Source organism: Artemia sp. Qi Xiang Cuo, chromosome 8 (genome assembly GCF_049724085.1).
Source record: "Artemia sp. Qi Xiang Cuo chromosome 8, ASM4972408v1, whole genome shotgun sequence".
Lineage (NCBI taxonomy): Eukaryota > Metazoa > Arthropoda > Branchiopoda > Anostraca > Artemiidae > Artemia > Artemia sp. Qi Xiang Cuo.
In genome coordinates this window covers 76982280-77006442 of record NC_142801.1, presented here as the reverse complement: position 1 = coordinate 77006442, position 24163 = coordinate 76982280, and the positions used below count along the sequence as shown (strand labels likewise).

At 36.1% G+C, this 24163-nt stretch overlaps 2 protein-coding genes across 2 annotated transcripts in view; both read left to right on the top strand.

Annotated features, from left to right (window-relative positions):
* The first annotated feature begins 732 nt into the window (after positions 1-732).
* Positions 733-19783, top strand: LOC148949807 (uncharacterized). Its single transcript, XM_089092793.1, has 3 exons — positions 733-999; positions 2782-3337; positions 19665-19783. The coding sequence occupies exons 1-3, from the start codon at positions 754-756 to the stop codon at positions 19781-19783; spliced, it is 921 nt and encodes a 306-aa protein (XP_088948919.1). The 5' UTR covers positions 733-753.
* A 33-nt stretch (positions 19784-19816) lies between these two features.
* Positions 19817-24163, top strand: part of LOC148949806 (B-cell receptor CD22-like) — a 392914-nt gene continuing 388567 nt past the window's right edge. Inside the window, exon 1 of the mRNA XM_089093108.1 lies at positions 19817-19928. Within this exon, the coding sequence (XP_088949234.1) occupies positions 19868-19928 (61 nt within the window). The 5' untranslated portion in view covers positions 19817-19867. The remainder of the gene's footprint in view (positions 19929-24163) is intronic.

Sequence of the window (24163 nt, the reverse complement as noted above, 5' to 3'; positions counted from 1 at the left end):
AAGTTTACATACATATCTATGCCGTATGCGTAAGTTTGAATGTAAAATTTCAATTCATTGTACGGTTACCATGGTCATTTGCGTACAAACAGGTCTACAGGTCTTTACACTCTAGGAACGACGCAATTTCAAAGTTCAATGTCTTTTTTTTTAGTTCAAAAAACCGGTGTCTCTTCTTTTTTAGAAGCTAATTATTTTTTGTATATATTCAGGTTTCAAATTAGATACCTCAACAGTTTCGAATCGTTTATTGAACATAACACAACTGACATTTTTTGTAATTACATACAAAAAATGGATAATTCAAAGCAATTTCTGGTGAGTAAAAATTTTCTCATTATTAAAAAGAAATTGTCATTAAGTTAAGGAAGAAATTCTTTCCATACACTAGAACTAAGGGTACTTATATACTTAGAAGTCTATTGTTTTTAGGAGCTGAAACCTCTAAATAATTCTCCTATAGGTTGAAGCTTACGGCGGCGTTTTTTTTTTTTTGTGGTGTTTTTTAAAATAATTACAGGCCATTCTGCATTTAATGTGTTATTTTTATCATGATCAGTTAACCTTTTTAGGGATTTTTTTGAAAAAAAAGTGCTTAGCTCTATTGAAAAAAAAAAAAGTTTTTCACTACTTTAAATTCCTAACATAAAATTAATTATTTTCACAAACCTAAAATGCATTTTTTTCAAGGAAGTGGACACATGCAATACCCCCCCTTCTGAAAAGAGGGCACTATATAGAGAAGGTGTACTAATGCAAGATACAAGACCTTCAGTTATCAAATTCGATACTAGAACTACACAAGATCAGCCAATGCCTGCGAATCTTTTAATGACAGGGACCTCTGACCCCCGTGTTAGCTCCATATCAGCTGGAAGGAACTTGAAAAGGGAGTGGACTGCCTTATATAATGCCTCAGCTCAACCTACTGAAGATTGTGACCTTAACCCCCCTCAAGTATTACAAAGGAGTTCAGATATAGAGGTCCAATCGGAATTTGTAAGTATATACATATTTTTTTTTTCTATCCCTATTTTCAAAAAATAATACAAAATTTTATAATGGGCATAGCTTTTTAAAAAATTAAAATTTGTTTTTAAGCTATTTAATTTTCTTTCATTAACAAAATTAGTGATATATATAAATTAGTTCTTAAAATTAATTTCTATAACAAAAAAAAAAACCGTACCTCTTAAATTATAAAAAATAGGTTTTATAAGGAAAAATAAATTTTAGACAAAAAAAACTAACTATTTGAAAAAAACGAAATTTAAAAAAAAAGAAAAAATAACTTGAAAGCGCAAGACTATAATGGTATTTTATTGACTAATTCATTTTAATACATACGCTATACTTATCAGATCTATCAATCCGATATGAATTCTAAGTAGGGTCGCATGCAAATTGGTCTTTAAATACCCAGATCTTTATCTTCAATAAGCAATTTACACATGGAAAAAGGTTTTTTTGATAATTTCCAAATATGTCTTCGAGTTAATGTTAAGAAACATTATTTGGGTGAAGCAGTTTTTGATCATCTCATTGAAACACTTAGGTGTTTACGAGAAATAATTTGAGGTTGTTCTATTTGAAAAGTGTTGTGAAGTCCAATACCCCATCCCCATAACTCGAAAGGGTATCGATCCTCCTACATCGAAGGAAGCCCCCGGTTCCCAAGGGTCCTCCCCGGGAGAGGGGGAGGTGTGGGGAAGTTCTAAAAAATGACCATCAAACATTTTAAGTGTTGACATGGATGGAGAAAAAAGTTAGTCTTTCTCTTACCATCATTTATTCAGCCCAGGTCAACTTCAATCAAATCAATTGACACAAGACACAGGACAATATGGATTATTTAGAAGGTAGCACCATCAACCACCGACATCTGGAGTTTATACTTTTAAAAAATACAAAGTTCAATCTTCGAAACTAGCTTCAGCAGGAGCTTAGGATAGTAGTGGTGACAATTTAGATATAAGGAGAAAGTGCCCCCCAATTATTTAAAAAATAAATATTTGAGGAATTTATATTTTTTCAAAAAATACATAGTTAACTATTCGAACCTATATTCAGCAGGAGCTTAGGATAGTAGTGGGGGCAATTGCCCCCCTATTTTTTAAAAACTAAATTGTTTTGTAATTTATAATTTTTTAATATACAAATTTAAATATTTTATTCTATCGTAATCAGGTGCGTTTTTTATTAGGGTGTAACAGGTATAAATAAGGTAAAATGTCCCCCTATTTAAAAAAAAAAAAAAAAAAATACATTTTTTTGTCAATTATACTTTAAAAAAAAATAAAAATTTAAATATTAGATTATAACTCAAGCAGGTTCTTTTGTTATTATTGATTCCAATTTTTATATAAGTAGCAATTTCCCCATATTTTTGAAAAAATACCTTTTTGTGTCATTTATACTTTTTAAAGATACAAAGTTCAATATTTGAAGCTGACTTCAGCAGGAGCTTAGGATAGTAGCGGGGCTCAAAAAATCGAATTGGACTCATATTTTGCATTTTTGTTTAAAAAAAAAATTTTTTGAATAAAAACATTAATTTTTTATAATAAAAACAAAAAAATTTCCTGACTAAAAAAAAAAAAAAAAAATATATTTTTTAACGTGTTAATTTTACATTATGAATTACATAATACAATGTAACTGTCTTATTATTTTAATTGTTCAGGTGATGGTGATGGTAGTGTGACAATGACTATGAGAAATTGACAAAGTCTATTAACTATAAAAAAATTTACATAAAAAATAAAACTTTTTTTTCTACAGATTAAAAATATAGCACCACCACCAGCGACACCATTGAGTGATGAGGCAACTATATTTACAGGACCAATTCTGTCACCACCAGCAGAGTTCAAGGATGAACCTATACTGGTCCTAGAGACTATGGAGTGGGACAGTGGCTTCCTTAACGATGTTTTTGGGGAAATGGCCAGCCTGGATGACTTAAGCTGTGATATTGACATGGTTGAGGACCCAGAGTGGGCGGATAGTTTCATACGTGAATATTTAGATGATGATGTTACAAGTAAATCTGAACCGGGTCCTCATAAGGAAATTAGATCAGAGGACAATACAGGCTGGCTTGACCAATTGTCCCCAAACACCTTAGAATATGTGCTAGGGGACCTCATGCCACATCCCCCCAATATGATTGAACAGACTGGGAGTGGTGTTATTGACAATTCTCTGTCACCCACCACCACTCCACTTAATGCTATAGATAGAAGTAGTAGTAATACAGCAACAGTCTCCCCTCTTCCGGATTTTTTTCTCTCCAACTCTGCCTTGCATCACACACTGGTCTACAGGGCCAAATTCGGTGACCCTTTCAACTCTCTAGTGTCGGGGGATATAATCACAGATCCCCTGTCCATTACACATTCATATACTGATAAGATTCGAGCCATTCTTGAACAACAAATGGGGGTGTGGGGAGTGGGTGTCAGTTTAAAAGCATCAATAGCACTAAAAATATTTTTTTTAAATGAAATTGCGGGTGAGATGTATTCAAAATACTTGCACACAGAGATGTTGGCAATACACCCGAATTTATCAAATTTTGGGGAGTTTTTTCTAAATTGGGCTAATAGTATTCAAAGTACGTGGTAAAATTATAACGAGGGGGGTAGTGGATCTGTGGTTTTATTTATTGAAAGTTTAAATGTTAACATTTGTAGGTTTAAAAAGGATTTTATTGTAAGAGGTGGGCATGGGGAGAGGGCAATTGAATTAAAATATCATTCAGATTTAGAGCGGGGTAGGGGAATACAACGAATCTGTTTCGATACGAAGCTGCAGCGTTTCAAGTATACGTTTTTAATTGCGGCATACAGACCTCTGCGCGATGATGCATCTAAGAAGAAGTTGGACAAAATGGCAGTTACTGGTAGGGAGGGTTCAAAGTTCCCCAAAGTGGATTTTAATTGTTTAAATGGTCAATACCCTCTGAGACTAAAAGGAATAGATATTTTTGAGTGAGCTAGTGCACATTTAAAGATTGGTCTCACGGTGCTACAGTATGAAACAGAATTTGAGGAGGGCAAGCTTTCCAATAAGAAGGGTGAATTATTTCAAGTTTGAGTTCCTTCAATTGAATCAGTAAAATACTAGGTATGGCTTCTATACACCCCACCCACAGACTCCGATTCAATCGGTCATTTCAATCCGATTACGGATATTAGTAGGGTTCTAAGTGAGGGTAAGAAATATGAGGTACGTTATTACTGTCCAACATGCCTCTAAAAATTTGGCTCTGATTTAAAGTTAAAGCATCACATGAAACACTGTAAACGTCAAGGATACCAGGCTGTGGAGACGGTAAGCGGAGATAGAGCGATCTTACGTTTTAAAAATTTTCAAAACACGCTCCTGCAGAGCAATAAGATCGCTTTGGACTGCGAGGCTAAGCTGACGGACGTGTGCGATCTGTCAAATTCAAATCATGTTAAAATACATGAAGCCATAGGGGTCTCTTACGCTCACGCGCAACGAGATTCCAATAATACCATGCAAGTGCTGGAGGTAGTGGAGATGTTGAGTGACGGTGAAGACTGCATGCGCTCGGCATTGGTCAGTCTAGTCAAAACAGCGAACGCTGCAATTTCGCGCCTTCGTTATACAAACTACCCTATGGTCCTATCACCAGATGACATAGTGGCCATTAAAAATCGTAAACTGGGCTGAGTTTGCAAGGGAGAATTTGATGATGGTGTTGGGAAGGGGGGGAGGGGGAGCATGATCGACCATGATCATTTGTGGCAGGAACGTACATCGGAAGAGAGTAACTTTATAGTGGTAGCACACCAGTCATGCAATTTAAAGATTAGACAACAATATTTCGTACCTGTTTTTATACACAATTCCAATTACGACTTAAAGTTTTGTTCTTCCGGCGTTGTCCCGCATTGCCAAGGGGGGAGTTGTAGAAAACGCATAGATCTATGGGACTTTGTCATATAATAGTTTACCCAAATCATTAGAAAAGCTATTACTACAAGAATTCATTTGGAAAACAGTTGACACTGGCAACACCGGCCTAAATAAAATTTGTTTTTTAGACTCGTATAGCTTCTTCCCCAAATCTTTAAGTCAATTTATTCAGTTGCAGAAAAGTGACAATTTTGATAGCTTCCCCCTCCTTAATTAGCGCTTCCCTGATGATGAAGGGTATGATTCATTAACATGTGAGGGCGTATATCAATATGATTAGTACAGCTCGGGCTTAAAGGCAGATTTGGCATCATTACTGGCCATTGAAACCTTTTAAAATTCTGTTACTGCGAGTGGGTGCGACACTAGCGAATACAAATTTGCTAAAAGGGTTTGGGCAAAGGGTGGGTGTAAAAATGGGTGGGATTATTGTAAACTTTCCTTGGCCAGTGACGTACTCACTCTTCTGGATATTGTGTGCAAAAATACGGATAAAATCTATGGGGAGTTTGGGTTGGATTTAGGTTATTATTTTTCCACTCCCCATTTAGTGATGGACTTGATACTTAAAATCAGCAAAGAAGAAATAGGTCTGATCGCCGATGTGGATCAGCATCTGTCTGTAGAGTTAACATTGAGGGTTGTGTATGTTTGTCATGGGGATTGTATCATGAAAACTGATCTGAGTGGACAGCATACCGATTAAAAGTTGGACGCAATGTTTTTGGATATGAATTCTGTGTACCTATCGGCAATTTCTCACTACTATTTACCTTGTGGCAATTATAACTGGCTTAACAATCCGTGTGCTTCAAATTTCCCCGACATTGGTAGTGTTGAGGAGAATGGGGCACAGGGATGTTTTTTTTAAATTGACGGTAAAAGACCCATGGAAATCCATGACTCGGTATAAAAGAATTTGTTTTCCCATGCTTAAATAGGCCGGTGGATAGGGAATCTCCGAGCCCCTACAATTTATCTTTAGTATGGGATGGGAATATGCACAGGGTACCTTCAAAACAAAAACTAATTGCCGATCTCAACCCGAAACAGAATATCGTTGTTCATCATGTGCTATTGAAATGGATTGTGTCCAATAGTTTCAAGGTCAAAAAGATTCATAGAGCCCTCCATTTTTATCAAAAGCCTTACATGAAAACGTTTAGTGATACCTTTGTCGGTAAGCGTTCAAAAGCGAAAACGAAGGTTGAAAAAGAAGCATATAAACTCACTTTGAATTTAGTGTTTGGTATACGGTGCAAAAGCGAGCGACACTGAAGTTAATGTGACGGAATAACCGACCCCATAGATTATACTCGAATCGTTGCGGATCCAAACTTAACACAGTTCACAATCAGAGACTCCAATATGGTTCGCCTAAATCGCAAAAAAATAAACATTGTATTAAATAAAAATATGTAGGGGGGAAGTGCAATAACTGAAATATCCAAGAAACTCATGTTGTCATTTTATTATAATGTATGTAGGGTACAGTGGCCGATTGAGGGACAAGTTAAAGTGTCCTACGGGGACACTGATTCACTCCTGTTAAAAGTCAAAACTGAAAATCTATTGAATGATTTGGAAAATGGCGAGTACATTAGCTCACGAATGGACTACACTAATTGGGACGAATCCCTCTACCCAGAGCTAGTGAAACGCCAGGCCCCAAATCAATTGTTAATGCTAAAATCCAAAACGGGTAGCGATCTGATATCCAGTGTTATGTGTCCTGGTCCGAATGGATATCGTCTGGAAACGCATGTCTTTGATAACACAATCGGTCACACAGGGTTACCTAAATGCATTGTAAAAAAATATATCGATAGTAGTGTGTTGGGAAACAGAGATGAGCGAAGACTAATACAAAAGGCGGAATTAAATTCAATTTGATATTTACATTTTAAAAAATAAAAAGTTATATTTGAGAAAAAATACATGTCGTCTATATCGGACAAAGTCTATATACTTGAGGTTGGTGTTATTGTATTGCAAAACGTTAATTATTTAATTACAGCCATTTTTTAATTTAAATATTAAAGAAAACAACTCGGTATAAAAAAATTAAATTAAATTCACTAAAAAAAAAAAAGTATAAAGTGGGGGGGAGGTTTTTTTTGGGGCATTAGGTTTTTTTTTTTAATTCTTTTTTTCTATATAACAATAAATTTTAAATGTGTGTGTGTGTGTGTTTGAAAGGCAGATAAATTTCCAGTATTTATGGCCACGCCGGGGCGGGGCCCGCCGCGGCGGGCCCCCGGCGCCGGGGGCTTCCGGGCCCGCCCCGGGCCGCGGCCGGGGCCGCCCCCCGGGGGGAGGGGGGACCCCACAAATTAAAAGGGTTGTAAAAAACGGGGTTGTTATTTCACGGGCGCATTACTCCAATAAATGTGGTATTTTTTTTATAAATAAATTTAAAAAAAAAAGAAAAAAAAGTGTATTTATTTAAGTGTTTGTTTTTTTTTCTAGTGGTTATGTAAATGTTGTATTTTTTTATTATAAATAAATTTAAAAAAAAAGTGTATTTTTTTTTTATTCATTTTTAATGTGCATTTTTCAATGTAGTATTTTTTTAAAGTATTGTAACCTTTTTTATGTATATAATAAAAGAAAATATTATTCTTTATTCTTCTTCTTCTCGTTATTATTCTTGAACGGAGTAGTAGTAGTAATAGGGAAATTATTTAGTAATTAGAAAACTATAGTCTAAAGTTAGTTGTCCATGTTAACTGTTGAGGGGAACATGTATCAATTTAAAACACCATTCAGATCGTTTCTGTGCGGGCCGTCAATGTCGGGCAAGACAATACTCTTAACTAAAATTATTAAAATTTGCGATAAAATGTTTGTGGAAAAGCCGAAAAAAATCTACTATTGCTATAGTATTTGGAAGGAGTCATATGATAAAATAAAAGCAATTGCTACCACGACAGGGTTGGTGCAGATACAATTCATGCAGGACTTGACATTTTCAGCATTGTTGAAACACACTCTTGGTTGATTATTGATGATCTAGCTGAATCTATTGAACAATGGTCCCATGAAATGCTACAAACGTTCGGTGTTTACTATCATTATAAACAGATTTCTGTTACTCTGGTTCTCCACAATCTCTTTCATCAGAGCAAGTGTATACGAACACTTGCATTGAACTGCACCTGCTATATCATCTACAGAGTTGTTCGTGATTCTAGCTCGCTAATAACTCTCAATAAACAAATCGATCCGGGAGCCCCCAAATTTCTGCTCTCAGCATACAATCAGGCAACTAATAAACCCTATGGCTACATCCTATTGGATCTTAATCAAAATACCCCCTAGGATCTGCGTGTAGTCACAGATATTTTTGACAATGAAATTACATTATATCTCCCCTTTAAAACTAAAAAGAAATATTATTTACTATAATGACAATGAATAAACTACGTTAAAATAGAATTTTTTTTTCAGTTATAAGCACTTCAAAACCTCAACTCAGGAAAGAAATTATCAAAGATGGTATTGACAATGATTTAATTAATCTAATATCCGAACTTTGTTTAAATTTGATCGAGGGTATTGTTCAAGTGCCAGAAATAGTTAAGCAACAGGCAAAGCAACATCGTTCCATTGTACGTACATGGGCCTCTAAAAAGAAAGTAAAGAATTTCAAAAGGAAACGACTTCTTCAGGCGGGTGGTAGCTTTTTCACACTTTTACTGCCAATAATTGCAGGACTTGTAAACAGTTTTCTCTAAAAGAGAGAGAGAGAGAGAATGTCAAAACCCTATAAATTGACTCCAATAGAACTCGCTCTCTCGCCCATCGAACACTTTGAGAACAATCTGAGTAAATTCCTTGACAATGAAAATATTGAGGATGATAAAAAACTGCTTTTACTTCAAGATGCACTTCGTCGAGTGGACAAACACAAGTCCTATCGCTCGAACCCCACTGCTGCTGCTGCTGCTGATCCCAAAAAAGAATCATCTCCACAGCATTCTGCTGCTGTAACAAAATTGAATATGGAGTATTTGTATTCTTTTTTATTTAAATTTGTAAATATAAGGCCCAACTAATAGGTCGAAAAATTTACACGACTCCTACCCTATCTCTTGGACCGTGATCACATTCAAGTTGAGAGCAATGGGGCAGGGATTATAATTCAGGGCAAGAGCTATAATCTAATTGATTTAATCTATGATATGGTTACAAATCGTAAAGGACTATTATATTTTGACACTCATCCATGCAACTTTCTAAATACATTAAACTTCCCCAAAAGTCTTATTGGCAATAGACAAATTCTAAAAAAAATTCAATGAGTATGCATCATCGTCATCAACAACAACAACAACATTGACACCATTAAAAAATGAAGAAGAAGATTTTAAATCAATTTTGGAAAATACTAGCACACCGCTGATAGCTAGACAAAAGCGAAGACGCATCAAGTCAACGTCACCACCACCACTACCAACACTGGCCAGTATACAAAAGGATAGCGGACATTACACAACGTGTTTACGTTCAAAATGGTTGAAGTTCTGAAAGGTGTTTATGAAAATATTGGTGAGGCGGGGAGTTTAAGTTCCCCCACAACTCTTTCCAAAGTCACTGGTGTTCCCACTAAAAATGTACAAGACTATCTACAGAATGAATCAAGTTGCACTCTGCATAGAAATCATAGACTTCGTGCCAATCAATATCTAAAAACTAAAGCCTTTTACCCATTGCATATAATGCAAGCAGATCTCCTGACTCTAGATGAGCTTCAACGGCGTCACAATACACCGTACAAGTACATTCTACTTGCAATCAGTGTTTATAGTCGCTATGCATATGCAATTCTATTGCGATCAAAGAGAGTTGTTGAAGTTGCTCAGGACATTGAAAGTATTCTCTAACAGGATTCATATAAAAAAATTCAAACGGATCGCGGTAGTGAATTTGTTAATCCTCATGTTGCAAAAGTACTAGAAAAATATAGTACACTGCTCTATCATAGTCACAGTCCTATAAAGGCTGAATTGGCCGAACGATTGATAAGAACTATTTGACTTTTAATTTCAAGATATTGTACATTAAAAAATACATCGGCTTTTATTCATGATCTTGATAAAATCATGTTGATTTATAATCAACGACCTCATCGATCATTATCCAACTCTACGCCAATGGAAGTTCATCATTCGGATCATGATACAATTGACACCTGTCTTAAACAGTATTCCAACGAATCGTCGGCTGTCAAGAAGAAGAAGAATAAATTCAATGTTGGTGATAGGGTTCGAATTAATAGAACAACTAATGTTTTTGAAAAGGGGAATTACTTGTGGTCCACCGAACTTTTTAAAGTGGCAAAAATCCTAGACACTAAACCCATAACTTATCGCCTGCGTGATACCAAAGATGAGGAGATTCTCGGCGGCTTTTATGACTATGAATTACAAAAAGTTAAAAATGCCAGTGAAATCTATCAAATTGAAACGATATTAAAGAGACGTTCTCGTGGGGGTAAGAAACAGTTACTTGTTCGATGGCTAGGATACAACTCTGATTTAGATTCTTTGATCGGTGTTGAAGATATTGACAATGCCCAATGATTTCTATGTAACTTTCATGTCCAACGTTTCCGATCCTCTCTACAATGACTTGAATAGGACAAGTGATTTTTGGACAAAACTCTCCCCCGCCGTCAAATTTGACGGTGCATATGAAGTGGCCCTTGTCGACTGTATCCTCAAAAATACCTATGACATCCTGAGGAAGGATCGTAAATATGAAATAAAAATACGACCGTTTTAATTCGGTGATGAAGGTGCAATGGCAACTTTTGACTCTAATCAGTACCCTATTGCTAACATCCCCTACAGGGAATACAATAACATGCATGAACTGTGTCGAGTTATCAACAAAAAATTGCAAGTCGAAAAAAAGGCGGTTTCACTTTCAATTACTCGACGGAACGAAGGAGAATTTATGTTACCAATCCATATGAGAATGAAAGAATTTTCCTCAATGAGAATTTACGTGAGGTTCTTGGTTTTAAAAAACGTATTATTAGGACAGAAAATTTCAGTGGTAGTGACCAAGTTATCTATGCGGACTATGCACCCAGCTTCTCCAAAGACACTTGTATATTTCTCTATGCATCCTTTGCGGAAACATCTCGAGTTTGTAACTCAAATGTCCCCCTCCTACGAGTTCTTGAACGAAAAACAAATCGAGAACATATTCATCACTACAATATAAAGCATCTTCAGTATATTCCCGTAAACACTTCCTATTTGGAGCTCTGTCAGTTAACACTAAGAAGTGAATTGGGTGATCCAATAGCAATTTCAAAAGGCTTAGCAGTGATTACATGTCATTTTCGACCCATTGTCAACGAAGGTACAATCACCTTAAAAAAATGAGCAATAGAAGAATTCCATTTGTCTGTCCCGATATTGACTGTTATGTTGGTGCTTTGAGTCCACGTCAAATAGGGAATGGATTGGAATACTACAATGGGATTACTACAATGTCTGGCCATGGTCTTGGTAGCTAGTTTGCTACGCTATTTCATTCTTCACTACCCCTTGCCAGAAAATATATTGTACCTGCTGCATCGAATTTTGCTGCCTCCAAACTACAGGACTGGGGGTCGGGCAAGAATTTCAAGGAGAGTGTTAAGGACAATATTAGATCTTCAGCAAGAGCCGTTGGTGAACAATTAAAATCTAGACAAAATGGGGAGGGATTGAAAAGGATGCGTTCACGTCATTCACTCATCAGTCTCCAGCCAGGCAGGAAGCAAAGGACATCAACAAGGACGTTGAGGAATAAAACAACGAAGTCCAATAAGCAGAAGAAGAAGAAGAAAAAGAAAAAGATAGTTCGATCAAAGAAGAATTTCTTTTCTTAAGATGACCTATCTCCCCCACAAAGAATCACATCCATCAATCAGCTCCTCATTGAATCTATTCAATGCTGAAAATGTTGATGTTAGTGTCAAGTATGGCTACAATGAACAATTTCACCCTCAACAACCCCTCTCGGAAGATATATACTTTCAAATATTTTCCAATGAAGACTATTTCATTGATTTGTCGTCAACATTTATTGATTTAAATGATGTGGTGAAGTAAAAGTCAGATAATACAACTCCGAATGCCGGTGATGGTCTCTCCTGTGAAAACTGTATTCTACACAACCTATTCAAGCAAATTAATGTATTTATTAATGGAACATTGGTGAGCACTAGCAATAATTTATCCAACTATGCAAGTTACATACAATTTATGATGATGACACCAAAGGCGTACAAGGAGATAAGAGGACACTCGCTGGGCTATGAATATCGAACAGGTGTTGATACTGACGGTGAGTTGACTACTGCAGTGACCCAGGAGTATCATCTAGTTGGAAAATTAAATCATGAGATATTCAACATATCACACAGGCTACCCCTCTATGTCAAGATTGACATAAAGTTACAGATGGCACCATCGAACTTCATTTTGGGAAAAACACTTCCTGCAGCACCCGATGCAAATGTCATTATTACATCGGCAATTCTCCACGTCCGAAAACAACAGGTTATGAGCTCTGTTGCATTGGCAGTGGAAAAGCTAAGAGCCAACGGCAACAACATTAAACTTCTTGTCCCCCATAAAATCACCAATCAACGTCACATTGCCACCAGCTCTCGTAGCTGTAGCGATTCATCATTTATCAATGGAGAACTTCCATCAAAAGTGGCTTTGGCCTTTGTGAAGAGCGGCAGTGCTGTTGGGTCCTGGATTGAATATCCCCATGATTTTAATTTTTTCGATCTATCTAGCCTCGTGTGCAAAGTGAATGGTATTCCACTGTACACTCTATCATTTGACCAAAAATCGTATAGAACTCTGTACGAGTTGACCATGCAATCCCTAGATCATGACTCTCAACTATTTGAAAATGGAATAACCGATTCAATGTTTTCAAAAAATCATGTTGTTATTGTTTTGGATTTGTCAGGCACACAGGATATGAGCATAGTACGAACAGGGAATGTACGTTTAGAGTGTGCATTTGCCAATGCTCTGACTGAGAGTATCACGCTAATATCACTGAGTCAATTTGAAACCTATTGGGAAATCACACCCGATGGCAGTGTTCTACTAGACCTAGCACCATGAACACAAACCAAATAATCAATGTATTTAGTATGGATCCATACATGTCCCGATACAAGTCCTATTGCATACCTTCGGACTTCATTGAAAAAATTCCAAGTGTTAACAATACCCTGATCATTGTTAATAGCAGTCCATCGACTTTGAAGACCGGTCATTGGCTAAGCATCTTTCAAACAGCGAAGAATATTGAATTTTTTGATCCTCTTGGCCTATCGTATAAATTCTACGCTCCATACATCAGCAACTTTATTGAAAGCAGTGGGAAAACCATTATTCAAAATCAACGAAGAGTACAGGATTTAGTGACTAAGACATGTGGCTTTCATGCACTACTCTTTTTCATGTTCAGTATCGTGGGTACACCTACAAACAGTTTCTCAACATCTACGTTGACTTACCTCAATTGAACGACTTTCTAGTGGAGAATATACTTACAAGTGTATTTAATATTGATTTTAGTGCCCTAAGAATAAAATGTTCTAAAGATGTATGTTAAATTTTTTATTAATAAAAAAAATTTATATACATGATAAAACGACTTTTCTACTCTTTATAATTCATCCACTACTAGTTATTTGTCAACAACAACTAGTGCTGGTAGATTATCTGAATTCACAGTGTACTGATCCTGATGTAGTGCAATGTCAGGGTCGCATTTTCTACAGTAGAGCGTGACTTCACTCTTGTGATATCTCTTTGTATAGTCAATGATACTATTCTCATTCATTCTATAGAATTCACATGTTTCAATTTGCCTATTTGAAGCAATTTCACAAACAGTGTCCTCAAGTGTCGAATCACATTCCGTCACAGCCAAATAAAAATCAGTGGGCTTATAATCATAACAACCAGTGTCTTCACAACGATGACGTAGAAACCATATTCTTTTGTTGTTCCAACAGTTGAATGGATGACCTGTTTCCTCCTCCCAGAGCAGTCTAAACCCATGACGATACCAATCTCTTAGCATTAAAATAAAATACCGGTTAGGATTCTTTCCAATCATACTGGGATATGTACTCTCCCACTGCTTACATATTTCATAATGACAATTGGAGCATAGGTGACCTCTAGGATGAGAGTCAAAAACCTCTTCAATACAGGAATTACAACCTTTAATTTTTACAGCATATCCTCTATGCACTTTACACGGGTTGCATAATCTACACTTTTCATCACACTCCTCAATCATTGTGCAATTCTCACATGATGACCAGCTGCCCTGTGTGTACATACATAGTGGACATGTATTTAACATTTTGTCAAGTGTTATCGCTCTAACTACCACAATTAAACTTAGCTAGCAACAAAAAAAAAAAAAAGTCTGAGAGATAGAGAGAGGAGTAAATCAACCTTGAGCACCATATTTATTATGAAAAAAAGTCCTAAATTTATAAAATAATTTTTAAAAGCATATCCACAATATAATTTTGTCGTGTCGTGATCAATATATCAATAAATTGTGTAAATGCATTTGGACCACGATGTAGAAGCTTCATGCAATAGTCTAATGATGGAGAATCAGTTTTCATTATATCGACAAGCATTCCTCGAGAAAATATCTTCCTTTGAATAGACAACTCTAGAAAATCATCATCTAGAATTAAATGTTTTTCCATAAGAATTAGATTCCTCATGATTCGATCTTTCTCGAATCTATCCATTTTTTAGAGTCCTAACTCTCTCACAACCAACTTCAGACTAATCAGAATCTCTTTTTGTACTCTAAAAAATATATGCTAGTCTACTATAGAAAGAAAAAAATACCATTAATTTAGAAACATTTTTATTGAACATAATTACAATAATAATAATATTCACTGATGCATTTTGTTCTCATCAATATATGTCGATAGGACATCTAATGCTGACCGAAGTTTATTTATATGGAGAATATTTACTTTTCCAGTAAAACACAGTTGTTCCTCCTGCTTAAATTTGCTTAATGATATCACATATCTCGCGTACATAATGTCCCATTCAAGACATAGTCTACAGCCAGCGGTTATTTCCACAGCTACATTAGGTACTCGTATATCGTTGCTGCTGCTGCTGCTGTCGGTTCCATCATTAATCTCCAATAGTGTAAATGCACCACTCATTTTTTTTTCACTAATATCCTCTCAAATAAACTATTCTCTTTGAATTAAATTCTCTTACTAATATGAAATACAATGAAAATTAACACTTATATCCGACTACAACTACTAATCACGTAGTTAGTGTGACAGTCGCTCTCTCTCTCTGGCTGTCCTCCAAAAATGGGTGTCATAATAGAAAACATGTCTTTCAACCCATGTAGAGTTCATTGTAATAGGCAAATGACCCTGGTAACCGTACAATGAATTGAAATTATACATACAAACTTACGCCTACGGAATAGATATGTATGTATACTTTCATGTGCATATACTTTCCCGTATACATCGGTTGTATCCGTGACCGTGCACTGGTAAGCCATGTATCCGTGAAATCAGCACCTCTCTTACTACTACCGGCAATGCTGCAAAACGGCATGGTTATTTACCTAACAACAAAATTACCACATACGAACTCTCTGTGAACTTCTGGCACTTTTTAGGTAGGCGTATATTTTTTTCTAGGTAGTTAAGCGCAAATGCGGCGTATTATGGTATCCGGGTGCGAGGAAAATCGGAATCATCTCTTTTGTGGTGTTTAAGTGTGGTCCCTAGTCCGCAGCTCTTTCCGCATAAAGTCGTTTCTAGTACGGATAAGATCTAAATAGTTGATCCAGAGGCTATGATTCCTTATCTGGACTGGACTCGTTGTGCTTCGAGAAAAGGGGAGCAATGCTGTCCAACGCATCTCCTATCTGTTTACATGCTTCAGAACTAGTTGTACCAACATGGTGTGCCTCGCGCAAGACAACTGACACCCCCTAAAATCGTTGTTGCCGGAATCCTTACCTTTAACTAGTCAGATAAATATCCCAAATCCTCTCCTTTTATGTCATAGTTTTAAGTACTTTACGCAATATTCAGTGATTCAAGGCCCGCTATCGTTCAAAAAAAGAGAGGGAGTGGCTCACATCAGCCGCAGTTGGTTTGAGTACGGATGCCGGGGTAATCTAAGGTGCTTAAAACTAATATCGGGGTGAATATGCTCGCACTAATGTAAAACTTGACGATTTTAGTCTATACAGGAGAAATTAGCCTTTTATGGCTAAGTACTTTATGCAACTAAAACCCGATATGTAAGATGCTTGGCTTTTTTTTATTGCCGTGGAAACCAAATTCGCACACGCGATCGCCGAATGAGGCATCTGTTTTTTTGTTCCTGGTTAAAAATATTAGTTGTGTAAAAAATATTAGTTGTATAAAAACTTGTGTAAATAAATTATTTGATTCAAAAAAGAGCAATCTATCGTTTGGTGAAATAAAAATTATAGGTTGTGTTGAAAATATTTAGAATAAAACGCCACTATTCAGAAAATGTTCTTCTTTTTGGGAGGGGGGGGAATTTTTTTGTTCAAATGCTTATATATTCTTGTGGATTCAAGTCTCGACTTTGTTTTTATTAACAACATGTGAAGGAAATTAGGACGGTTCGAATGATGTGCAGTTTGATTCGCTCTCATTTTTTAGCAGCTTAAAAAAAAAAAAAAAAAAAAAAAAAACTGGTCATTGCAGGCTAATTTCTGAAAGCTATGACGCTATTTAGAAAAAATAAATAGTTGCTCGAGAATTAACATTTTTTGGAAAAGAGGCACAAAGTTTGACTCGTAATGACGAGCAGAATTCAAATAAAGCATAAAAAAATATACTTATGTAGGCAAAAATGTCAGAAAAACCAAAAAAAGTATATTAAAAAACTCTTGTTTTCAAAATTAAATAGGGTTTAACTAGAGAAATAAAAGTTGTGGGGAAAAAATAAAAATACCACATGAAAGTACTTTTTCTTGAGATACAGAATATGTCAAGTTTATAAAGTTTTAGGTTTATTTCACCGTGTAAAAAAAAAAATCAAGAGCAGTCTGACGTCCCTATAGGCCAAACTTGTATTTATAGGCTAAAAAGACCATGTTCTAATCACGTGCAAACTTGTGCACCTCGATATTTATTATCAGCACCCCTGATTACCTTAGAATCCACCCTCAAACCAACTGCAGCTGATGTGAGCCACCCCTTCCCTTTTTTGAACGATAGCGAGACTTGGATCACTGACTATAAAGTAAACATACCACTCGATGCCTTTTTTTATGCTCTTTCCAAATATAATAATTATTTTTGGCGGAAATAAATTTTACCCCCCAACCCTATATATACCAATTCAGAGTATATATTTGCACATTAGGGGAAGACGTGGGGGGAAAGTTTAAACTTAACTCTTATTCAGATCAGAAATAAAATTTACCGACGGATTATTGGAATTTTCCCAGGGGGTATTATCTAGGGGGATTTTCCGCGGGAGAAAAATTTTTGAAGGGAATTTTCCGGGGGGGGGGTAATTTTCCGCGAGGAAATTTTTCGGAGGGAATTTTCCGGGGGGGGGGGGAATTGTCCGGGAGGAAAAATGCCGTCTCCCCCCTTACAAGCGTCCTTGATTGTTGTTGTTGACAGGATTAAAAGAAGGCCAAGAGGCTCTGTTTCTTCGTATTGTCATTATTCTAAAGAATTCGGTAATCTGGTCACGCCGTCTGTCACAAGAAGTGTTCACGACCCGCCTTAGCAAGATGATTTAGCACTATTACTATCTGGCTACTATCTGAAACCGGTGTTAATATCAATAGGAATTGTTTTAGCGTGGCCGTCGTTTTGTTGCAATTCATTGTTAATAATATGCATAAAATGGTACCCACTAAATGTCTCATTTACAAATCAAAGGGTTGTTAGATTGCTTAAAGCTGCAGTGCCTTTTAATTTACTGATAAAGCATGCTTACGTAAATAGGCGTCCGGCTCTAAGATGGAGAGGTGGAACGGGACATCTCAGAGAACTTAACTAGGGGGGGGGGGGGCAGGTTGAAAATGTAAAAGTAAACATATATGATGTAATTGCGCAAATAAATGGAGCTAAGGATCTATGTAAATGGATGTGAGTAAAACCACAGAAAAACAGAAAAGTTACTAGTGAAAACGACGTGATTCTCATTTTTCGCTTTTTTTCAACTTTTCGCTTATTTTACTTGCTTAAAATCCCATAGAAAAAAACAAGCAGCTATTACGAGGTATGTTCTTTTTCCTGCCTAAAAATGCGACATAGCAGTAACAGATATACAACATCGGGTGGAGATTCCCTAGCCTCTCTTTCTGACATACGTTAAAGTAATTATGTGACTGGCTTGTGGAAATAATCACTAAATAAGAAAAGGAATTAAATAACGCTTTTAAACACTGAACTTTTAAACAAAACTACTAGTAATTCAAACTTCATACCAAGGAGATTTTCTTGGACTGTACAGAAAATTTACTAGGTTAATTAAAAAAATATTTATTTTGTGGATCTGAAAATTGTTGACGCACGTTTTTTTTTTTTTACATTACTGGCATTTAGTCTTGAGGGGAGTTACGACGATTGTTTTTTTCAGTTCAAATTCTTCAAATTCTTGTTAAATAAATAAACTCTGAATAATGGAGAGCTTATCCAATGTCGTCAAAATGTATAAAACTAATTGCAAGCCTCGAGAAAGCTGACTCTAAACTTGCATAAACTGTGAAATGGGACAAAATTCTCATTTCAGGTCTTATCACCTTTGAAAGTTTTGCTACAGGAATATATTTTTTTGATATAGAAAAATTCAAATATAGGGTAAGAGTTAAACTCCACATTCAAAAAAGGCATAACTAAAACTTTAAAAATATTAAAAAAATACTTGTAAGAAACCAACATTAAAATAAGCGAAAATTGGCAAAGAGGAAAAGAACGACCAAAAGCAGATACCATAAATTTACATTGACTGTTTCTTGAGCTCAAATCATTTTCGCGTGGAACATATGAGCCTTAGTAAGGGTTCCAACCCCAAGAAAAATAAACTAGACAGTCTTAAACAAGTGAGATATTATCTAAGACTTTTCTAAGGGTATAATAAGCAGGGAAATGTACGTTGAATCACACTCTGCTCCTCCTGATCAGCAGTGCCCAGCTGATACGCTCTTTGAGAGCAGAATAAAGAGGGGTTACCCAGTCTCATAATTAATAATGTGGCGTGCGCCACCTTATAGCATAGTAGAACTATACCAAGCGTTTTGGGGAGCGTTCCAAGAATTTTTGGGACTGTCCTAAGCGTGGTGGAACTGTGTGGTACACGTGGAGTTCTAAGATGTACACTATGTTCTGGGAAGTGGTCAACCCGTCGCAGCATACTAAACCATTTTTAGGAATTAGTTCAGAAATGTGGAGGTGTTAGATACGACCTTTACGCACATCAGTGATCATCAGTACATGTCTGCTTTATTTTGCTACTAGCTAAAGAGCTGGCTTTACTTCGTCTTGGTTAGCAAAGCCAATTGAGTTAGATCTTTGTGCTGCATATACACTGATATTTTTATATTTTCTATTTATAAGACTATCCAAGAACCGTGTCGACTTCGCCCCGGATTTCTGTTTCCAGGTCAGCCGGTTTTAAACATGGACAGATATTGTGTTAGAGTCAGCCTTAATACATTAATTGTTGTTACAAAAACCCGAGATGAGTTTAGGCAGCTTGAAGATGCGGGTATTTTCGCTTAAGATGGTAATGAATTTTCAGTTCTTGGTTGATTGTTGAACTGTTCCTATTGAGTAATGAAATAGTGTTCACTCCCTTTACTAGCTATGATTCAGTGTCATCTGGCTTTTTTAATATTCACCCTCCATCTAAGTCACGGGAAAGAAGGTAGTTTAGTTTCTGTACATTCTGGCATAAATTCAGGGAAATCGAGGGGGGAGGGTGCAATACGTATTTTTCACAATTTAGGGGGCAAATTAGTCGATTTTTCGCAAATCATATTATTGACTTACGAATAAAGTGAATATATCACTCGATTCCTTTTTTAAGCTCTTTACGAATATATATCACTTCTATTGGAAATTCAAATTTAAGCCCTTTTTGAGCTCTTGAAAATGACAAAAATATAAAAATGTATAGGGTGTAAAAAGGCATAAAACATCTGTTTTAAACTTACTGTTTCATAATAAATCCTCTTTTTAATCCACAAGCACTGACTTTCCACAATTAATTTGGATAAATGAAAATTGTAACAATAAATTTTGAAGGTACTCCTGCAATATACCCACTCTTTTATATATTTCAAACTGAAGACTAAATGAAAAACCCATTTTGACGGGATGATGCAAGACACCGCTGTAGATAAATACAATGTATAGCGTGGTTTTAATTGTGTATACGATACTAGGATTTTTTTTTGGGGAGGGGGAGGTACCTAGGTTAGGTTAGGTTTTTATATTTTTGTCATTTTCAAGAGCTCAAAAAGGGCTTAAATTTCCAATAGAAGTGATTATTATATTCGTAAAGAGCATAAAAAAGGCATCGAGTGGTATATTCACTTTATTAAGGCAATAATATGAGTTGCGAAAAATTTTGATGAAAACAGCTTTACAATACCTTCTGGGATATAAACAAAGGCAAGAACTGTATTTAAATTGTTGTTTTTTGGGGTTTAGGGGGAGGGGTGAAAGACTTAGGTTAGGTTAGGTTACGTAGTTAATATATGGTATGATTTGCCCCCCACCCTCCCCCTTAATGTGCAAAAATATAGCCCAAATTTGTTTCTAAACTATCATATATTCACCCTATTTTAGTTTATTTCATTAGCATTAACCAAACTAGCACTATATAAAAGAGTCCGTTTAATAGAAGAGTACCCACCAATGGCTCCCACTATTACATTTTTTCTCTGTTATTAATTTTGGGCACGTTTTTCTACAATATTTTTTTGGTTTATGAGTAAGAAATCCTGAGAAAATTTTAAGACCTGGGTAGAATAATAAGCCTCAAACCCCTTATTGCTCTGCATATGTACTTGATTGTGTCAAACCAGTGGTCTTCGAAAATTATGACACTGATCAGCAAAAAAAAAAAAAAAAAAAAAAAAAAAAAAAATTATTCCCCATTTGACACTCTTTCCAAATACAATATTTGATGTCAACACAATTGCAATCCCATCTTACTACCCCTCCCTAATGCCTTGATATATCTGTAGGCCTAATGCAAAAGTTTCCAGTTTTTGTTATTGTACAATATTTTATGCACTTGTTTTTTCGTCAAGAGTCAATTCCAAGCAGAAAAGGAGACTTTAGTAACAAGCCAAGGCCTATATAGAAGAGGACTGGGAGACCCAGCCCTCCTATCCATGCGTCTCAGTCTGGGACACATCTATCCCGGTAACTCTGTCCCAGTATAACTGTGTCAAAGCTCCCTTCCCTATGCTATATACAAAACCGTGCTTATTTTAATAGTCTGCATTATTTTTTTTACTTGTTTCTGATCAAAAGGTGGTTTATAATGTCATTTGGATTTTTTTTTTTTTAGCAATTTGCACGATTGTATACATATACGCCTGTGCGATTGTCCGTACGTGGGATCGTATTTATATATATATATATATATATATATATATATATATATATATATATATATATATATATATATATATATATATATATATATATATATATATATATATATATATATATATATATATATATATATATATATACTATATATATCTATATATATACATATAGAGCACATTAATGTCTATTCAAATGCCAATTTACATTATTGCTTGCCCTGGGGCCTTTGTTGGTCACCTCATCTTCGGAGGCATGTTTATTGGAAATACATGGCTGTCTCTCTATAAAAATACCGAATGTCTTAAGAGGGTAAGGGGTCCAGTTAGGAAAAAACAACAAGGAGGGGATTAGCTGCCCTCCGATTATTTTTGAATCTTGAAAAGGGCAATAGAACTTTCAATCTTCAATTGAATGAACCCCCTGAAAAGTTTCTATAACTACCCTTTAGATATAAAGGTATTAGAGATGTATATAGCGTCTTTTAAAATTGGGCCGATATCCCCCTTAATTTTCTCTGAGAGTTTCAAATTAAGACCCTCAAGTGTTTGTGAAATATCGCACAAGCCCTCCTTTTCCATTATAAGACATATTTATTAAACGATTACCGATTTAAATTATTTGTGGGCTTGCCCCAACGCCTATAGGGCCATGTCCTCCCTAGAAGCATATTTTTTGACCCTTCAACAGTCTTGAACAAAGTGGTTTTGTCAAGTTTCGATCAAATGTATTTGAGCGTAGAGGGTGTCGGTCAGAAAAGATAGACTGGTTGCCTTTCGATAACTTTTAACCCTTAAAAAGGGCACAAGAATCGCAAATTTCCAGTTGATTAAGGCCCATCTGAAGTTCTTAGGACCACTCAGTCTATAGGAAGATGTTCTGTGGAAAAAAAAAAAAAATCAATCAACAAAACATTGATGGTTTATGGTAACGTTAAACCTTTGCCACTGATTACAACTCTTTTCGAGAATGAATGTGCAGAATTGCCTATTTTGGATAAGGCACGCTCACAGGTCCTTCATATCACAAGAATCTTGTGGTTTTTCCGAAAGTTTCTTATACTTTCAATATACCGACTAATGTTATGTTTCTTTCGAGGGTGTGACCCTTACCCCTAAAATCTTGGATTACACATAAACACAACATAATTATACACATAAAAATAAATGTAACATAAAAACAAAAATAATATATTTTTTTTTTTCAAGGGCGTGACCCTTACCCCTGAAATCTTCGGTCACACATAAACATAACCTATATAAACATAAACATAAACAATATTATTTTTCTTTTGAGGGTGTGACCCTTACCCCTGAAATCTTGGATTTTACAAGACAACTTCGTACGTACGGGCGTGCCACGAGTAACATATTGCATTTTAACTGAACATGTTTTGAACACTTTATTTTAACTCAAATCAAGGGCTGCGCAATCGCACTGCCTATGTAAAGAGCGAGGTGGGCACAATGTATAATTTATTTATTATTGTTTTTTTTCTGTTTTTTTGGTTTTAGACCAGGGCACTTCGTATCAAAGGAGTTGTCATAGAAACTTTGAAAAGGGTTCATTCGATTGGAAATTGAAAGGGCTAGTGCCCTTTTAATAGTCAAAAATGATCGGAGGGCAACTACCCCCCCCCTCCAACACCCACTATTTCCCCAAACACATCCAATCAAAATTTTGAGATAGGTATTTTGATCAGTGTAGTTGAAAGCCCCGGAAATTATGTCTTTGAGGATTAACCCCCCTTCCACAGCCCGCAGGGCAAGGGTTGTAAGTTATTCCCGGGGGATATTTAAGATTTATATTGAAAGGATGATCGTATAAACTTCGGAGGGGGCTCATTTGATTGGTAATCAGAAGTTCTAGTGCCCTCTTTAAGATTCAAAGTAATCGGAGGGTATATTACCCCCCCCCCCCCGCACCTCATATTTTCCCGAAACACATCTGATATAAATTTTGAGATGGTCATTTGTGTCGTAGAAACTTCTAAAAAGGCTCATTCGATTGGAAATTGAAGGGGCTATTACCCCTTTTAAGAGTCGAAAGTAACTAAAGGACAACTAACCCCCTCCCACGCCCACCATTTCCCCAAATACATCCAATTAAAATTTGAGATAGCCATTTTGTTCAGCGTAGCTAAAAGGTCCAGAAATTATATCTTTGAGGATGACAACCCCTACAGCCCTCAAGGCTAGGGTTGTAAGTTGTGTCCTGGGGACATATACAGTTTTTATAGAAAGGATGGTCGTATAAATCCGGAAGGGGCTCATTAAATTAGAAATCAGATGTTCTAGTTCCCTTTTTAAGAGTGAAAGGGATTCGGGGCACCCTTCCGCCCCCCTCCCTAGGTCGTATATTCCACAAATGCATCCGATAAGAGTTTTTAGATATCCATTTGTTAAAAAGCAGTTCAAAGATTATATAATAAGGCCTTTGAGGTGGACAGAATCCCCCAGAGTAGGGGGGCAGGGGGCTGTAAGTTATGCCCCAGGGGAATGTAATGTTTTAATGGAAAGGGTAGTCGTGTGAACTTTA